The following is a 6,354-nucleotide window of genomic DNA, read 5'->3' as shown; positions in this document are numbered from 1 at the left end:
TTACAGTGCTGAAAAAATGCACCTTGCTTTGGATTCAAACCTGCAAATTATTTTAGAATGAAAATGACGGCAAGAGCAAGCAGGTGGAAAGTGAGAATCGCATTCTCTTTTTGTCTTTCTGGGTCCAACAGATCTGCCACTAAGCTTTCTAGTAGAACGGCAAACACTGGTAGCATTAGGACAGAATAGCATGACCTTCTCTACTATTGGATTTTAAAAAGCCCTGAAACAGAACCACCCCAGACTTTACTTACTGAGAATTGATTTACATTATGGTAGTTTGGTTTCCAGTTCAACAGACAGGAATATATCATATGCTGTTTGGATCAATGAAAGCTCATGTTTATCCACTATGCACTCAATAACCTGGAAAATTTACATGTCCTATAGATTCTGCTGATTACTATGGCTAATTAAAATGATGAGAATGTGCTATTGATCTAATTATGAAACATATGCATAATTTGGGATGCATATGGGATAAAATGTGGTGGCTGCACTAATATGCCTGTCAAAGACATGCCTGTTTTCTTACAAGACAGAGAAGGATTTATGGGAATGCCACTCTCACTGATGCCAGCTGACATACAGACACAAAAATAAATGGAGCCACTGTCACAGGGCTCCATTTCCCCTATTAAGCTAGAGGGTGTTGTGCCTGGAAGACCTGCCAAGCAAGAGGGGGCTGGCAGGGTGACTGAAGAAAGAGCATACTGTGCATCCACCTCTGCATGTGTACAAGAAGCAGGAACTGATACAGAGACGAAACTCTCTGGAGACTTGACAATGAACAGTTACTCAAAACACTGCAGCTTCAGTGAGGACAGCTTTGAGTTACAGAGTAGCACAAGGTCAGAAGCTAAAAGCTTTGTTAAAAGCAAAAATAAGGATGAAGGCTATCGACCCCATCGATCAAAGCACTGTCAGAGAGGGGGTGAAAAAACCCATGGACTGGAACACTCTTCTTTATATCCGGCAGAATTGGGAAACACTGGCCAAAAGCTGCAGAGGCAGAAGACAACACACAAGAAAAGCAGTTCCTCTGCATCTGACCTGAGTGTGGTGAGTCAAGGATCATCAAGCTCAGTGTCTGTTGTGGAAGAAAAAATTGAAGCTAAACTCAAATTCTCTCAATTTATTAATGAAGTTACTTTCAGAGTGCTTGATCCCATGAGCCTGAGGGCATACCGAGCTGCTAAACTGAAGAACACCTTTCCATCCGGTGTGAGAAGCCTAGCTGATCTGCACATTAAGAGAAAGTCTCCTGAAGGATGGAAAGAGAACATTCTAGATGGGAAAACTCACCAAGAAATAGACAGTCTGAGAAGTGATGACATTGTGACTGGAGCACGAACACGCAAATTAAAGTCCTTGTCCCTGGATACAAGTCCTTCTCTTGGGTCATTTGGTAATGGTGCCTCATGCAGAACAAGATCTGCCTTGCCTGTAGAAATTATGATTTCTCAGAGCAAAGAAATGCCAGCCAGAAAATCTGCTTCTCTGCCTAGAAGTGCAAGCATGGTGAGCTCTCTCTCAAACCACTTCTTTGGGTTGTATGTGATAAGTACTTGTGCATTAATGTGACTGAGAGTTGTTCCTGTCTTGCTGGGTGGGCTCTTACTGTGTACAGAAATTTTTCTCCAGGGTGGAACAAACATGGCAGATTTATTTTTAGTAGCTGAAAAACCAAGCTCTAGGATTTATAGGAGGAAGGGAAGACAGGATACACCTTCCAGGTCCTTCCCAGTCCTTCTAGCTTGGTAAAGGAAGACTTTATGAGAGTCAAAAAAAAGGTATTCCTGCGTTGCAAGGAAACATAGATATAACCAAGCCAGCTCTACATGAGCAGCCAAGACATCCCCAGGAAGGATAACTTAGCCCGAAGAGGGTTCAGTGACCTACTAGTTAGCCAAGTTTGCTAGGTTAGAGCTTGCTCAGATATCTCTACACTAAACAGGCATGTTCCATTAGTGCATCTAAGCGCTAGTGAGAGGTCTGACATCCTGAAAACCTTGCTATGGATTGTGTGTCTGAGTTAATACATCTAGTCTGATAATTTCATTCCTAATTTTTCTGAGAAACCTTAAGAACAGGGAAAGTTATTTCTTTGGACTGAAGCTCTTTCTTCTATAAGCTGGCCAAAAATATTCTTGTTTTTAATTTTTTCTTATGATATTCTTTGTTTCTCTGAGCAAGGGGTGTTTATGCCTACGGAGGAGGGTAAAAAGAGATTGTTGTTCTTTGTTTGCATGGCACTGTAGGAAATCCTGAGCTGCCAGACCTTGAACTGCCACATTATATTGTTTTGCCTCTAGGGAAATAGTTATAATCCTGCTAAAACAATAAAGGTCCAGGAACTGTTACTTAAGACTATACATATGCACACAGATGTTGCTAAAATGTGAGCTGCTGAAGCTCCGCTATTCTTAAAAAAGCCAATTCAAATTAAATAAAAAAACAAAAAGTTGTCTGTATTCACAGAGGACTAACAAATAGGAGAACATCCGAATCTCAAGAATTTCATGCAGTCTTCAGCAGCTCAAGCTTAGGATTTTACAGGATGCCCTTGGATGTTTTAGTTATCATCTATCAAAGACAGCCTGAGGGAGAACAGAAGGGGTGAAAGATAATGAAACATGGAGAGAAATTGCCTGTTCTGTGACGTCACAGCTCCACAATGGAAGCTGTCCTGCAAAGGGGTCAGAAGGCTCCATACTGAGCCTATGGCAGGATATGGGTTTTTTACATTTTGATTAGCCATCTGTCATAGCATCTTTTCCAGTGGACTTACTCATACTGTACAGATTGGAACATCCAACTGATGGAGCACTGACTGACTAAACACTCCTGAGTGCTTTCTAACTCCAGTCAGTTAATGTAGGCATCAGTCTACTCCAATTTAAGCATCAGCCTGCTCTAAATCTAGTCATTTAAATTAAACACATTAGTTACCAAGCATTTTATCTCAACAAGCAATACTTCAGCCTGCAGAACTCAACATGAGAAAAGGAAGGAGTGGCAAGGGAAAAAAATACCACATTCAGTCTTATCTACAGATTCAGGACTCCTACATGCAAAAGGTTTGCCTTCAATGCAATTTATTTAGTGCAAGTCCTCACCTGAAGCATGCCCAGTAAGAAGCAAAAGGATAACTGTACAATCTTGGATGTTGTTATTGTAAAGATATTTAAAAAGTATTTGATTATATAATGTTCATTTGAATGCACATATAGAATACTGCCTAAAACTACATTTCAGTTGCCAAGTTATCATTCATATGTAGAAGATAATCCGAGAGGGCGAGAGAGAGAACAAGACAGAGAGCAAGTGAGTGCTGGTTACATTGGCTTAGATATAAAAACAGAAGAGCAGAGGTATAACAATACAGATTCTGAAGAGCATGAAAGAGCAGGCTTGAAAATTTGAGGTTAAGAAAGCTGAACCTAATAATAAAAGTGACTCAGAAGAGGAATTTTGTCACACTGCCTCCTGTCTGTTATGTTTTCTAAAGTCCACTGAGATCTCCACAACCGTGTCTGCACTTTCTTTGATGGGTCTGTATTGGATCCAGGCCCACTAAAGTGATTTTCAACTTTCATTCTTCAGAGAGCTGGTCAAAATATCCAGGAAGATTTCTGCAGAAATGACATATCAGTTTGCAAATAGCTGTAACTGAAATGAAATCTAAAGAAATCATCTTCACTGTAGATCTATGCAGAGGAACTTATGGCTAGCAGTATAGAAAAGGATACTCTATCTAATGACCAAAGTTAGAGAGAGTTCCCACAGGCAGAAAGCAACTACCAAGTATGATGGACGTGGCATTGCTGTGGTATAAACTGTTTGAGTGACCTGGTAGGCAAGATGAAATTATTTCTCATGTCTATGCGTTAATCTAAATTTGGAATGGTTGGATAAATAATTGGGAAAGCCAAATGATTTAACTAGATGAAAGCAAGCCATCAAATCAATGACAATGTGTGTGTGTGTGTGTGTGTGTGTGTGTGTGTGGCGGGGGGGAGGGTGGTACTCAACTCAAGACTATGTCAGACTTCCAGGCTGAAATGAACTGACTAGTTCAGTAGGCCAAAAAATTTGGAAAAAGAATTGCACAAAATGAAGTGTTTCTCAGAACTGGAAGGATATGGTTGTTGAAGTCTGTCAAAGGACAGATCAACACAGAGATAAATATGGATGGGTCCAAACAAGACTCATTGTCCTCAGATCCAGGGTACATTACATTTCAGAGAAAGCCAGGCAGGAGAAGAGACTAGTCTGTGGCTTTTAAGGCCTGTTTCATGTTAAATGCATTTATTCCAAACAACCAGTGCTTTTCTTCAAGAAGACTTTGGATATCACTGCTATTGTTCCAGGAGGAAACAGAACTGTTGGTACCAAGCCAAAGTTTAGTTCTCAGATAATCATACGTAAGATTGACTTCAGACCTGAACAGCTCTGTAGTGTCTTGAGATTTGAATCGACCTGGATATTACATCTGAGTCAAATTTAGTTGCATGCATATGAGGATCAACATTCCAACCAGACCTCCTCTTCACATATTTACTTTTGCCTGCACAAGGGAGCATATTATACAATATTATAGATTGATTTTTCCTGTTTGTGGGAAAAAAGCATCTCCATTTCTTCCTTTGAAAGGCTTTATCTTTCCATCTTAAAAAGGAAACAACCCCCCCCCCAAAAAAAACCCTACCAATAATACATATTCTGTGAGCAAGAGGTGTTAGAATCACTTGATTATTGACCTCATCTTTATTACTATATGCATATGTATCCTAAGGAATTGTGCACTTGTCACCTAAGGCCATGACATTATCTCATCTCACAGAATAAACAAGGTCAAGCCTGATCAATACAAATGACTTAGTATGCTGCAATATGCCCCCAAGTTGCTAGCAACTCAGTGCTCCAATTTTGTGCAAATATTGTCTTATAAAAAAAACTTGGGTAGGGAGAATGTCACTCCTACAGAAATTTTTGGAAGTCAAGATTTTAAGTGCTACAAGACATGCTTGCACAGGGGGCACGGGGAGGGCAGAAAAATAACCTTGCTCTATAGAAGCTAACCATGCTTACTGAGCCATGTCTGATAATAATTTAGCTGCATCCGTGCAATGCTGCACCCAAGCAGATAAAGCCACCAACAATTTTTTATTATCTAGACAGTGTCATTACATGAACACAGTTAGACTCTTTCCGAACCCAGAGTGATGTGCCTGTGTAGCAACACATTACACGGGCTTCTCAACTTGTTCTGGCACCAGCTTCAGGATTTCTTCTACATTTGACATACTGCAGCTACCAAGCTAACTGCATCCCTGCTGGTCTCACATCTCCATCTGCCTCCATCTCACAACTGAATTGCACTATTCTAATCACCCAGATCAGGCTGATGCTACAGACACCCATCAGAACCAGGGGTACCTGTAGATGCTAGACCTGCCTCCTGTGTGATTTTCTCTAAAGCGTCAAACTTTGGGTCCACACAAGCTGTTCCATTCCTTCTTGTAGTGTTAGCAAAGCCTCCAGAAAACAAAGTATTCACCATTGCTCTAATTTCAATCAATGTATGCCCTAAAGTACGCTTAACTATAGCTGTTGAGACAGAAGGGGACAATGTCTGTTACAAAGACTTGCATCCTTATAAAACACGAGTGAAGCACTCCTTTTCATTCCTCTCATGAGAAGTGAATATTACAATAATTACTGTAAAGATGAAATATAAGCAATTTAGACATTTATACAGGCTGTCAAGAAGATTCAAATTCTAATGATGCATATATGAAATCCTGTTAGCTAGTTAATTCTTAAGGAACCCTATAGGTAGCCTCCTGAAGCAAAGTATCATAAGGCATTAACAAAAATAGGCAAAATGATACCAGTTTCTGCTCTTTCTGCTATCTGTTATGTATGAGGATTCATGCTGTTCATTACAGGTTCTCTTGCAAGAGGAGTGCCTCAGCATGGGGATGCCTTATGCACTGCATGGAAGATTAGTTCCATTTTCTACTGTTACAGCCACGGCATTTGCAGGACAGTCTTACTCTACCGCAGGTTCTTTCCTGTCTGAGAAATTCAGGTGGGGGAGGGTATCATTTCTAAAGTACTTGGTTTCTGGGGCACTTCAATTCTATCATTGCATCAAAGATGATGGTCCCTGTCCTAGAGGGACAAAGGGGCCAAATCTCTTTCATATAAGAGGTCCTTCCAGCCTGATACAGAGCTGTAGAAAAGGCAAGTGTCTTGCTCTTGGATGAATGCCAAAGCTTTCATTTCCATGTATGGTACAGTGGTGTTTACAAATATGATCAGGGTTCAAATACTCCATAATGGAAA

General features: G+C 40.4%; 1 protein-coding gene across 1 annotated transcript in view; it reads left to right on the top strand.

Annotated features, from left to right (window-relative positions):
- Positions 1 to 786: 786 nt before the first annotated feature.
- BEGAIN (brain enriched guanylate kinase associated) overlaps positions 787 to 6,354 on the top strand; it is a 151,399-nt gene continuing 145,831 nt past the window's right edge. Inside the window, exon 1 of the mRNA XM_067294973.1 lies at positions 787 to 1,521. Within this exon, the coding sequence (XP_067151074.1) occupies positions 787 to 1,521 (735 nt within the window). The remainder of the gene's footprint in view (positions 1,522 to 6,354) is intronic.

This window comes from Apteryx mantelli, chromosome 4 (genome assembly GCF_036417845.1).
Source record: "Apteryx mantelli isolate bAptMan1 chromosome 4, bAptMan1.hap1, whole genome shotgun sequence".
Classification (NCBI taxonomy): Eukaryota; Metazoa; Chordata; class Aves; order Apterygiformes; family Apterygidae; genus Apteryx; species Apteryx mantelli.
Note: the sequence above shows the minus strand (reverse complement) of the source record. Positions and strands in the feature narration are given on the sequence as shown.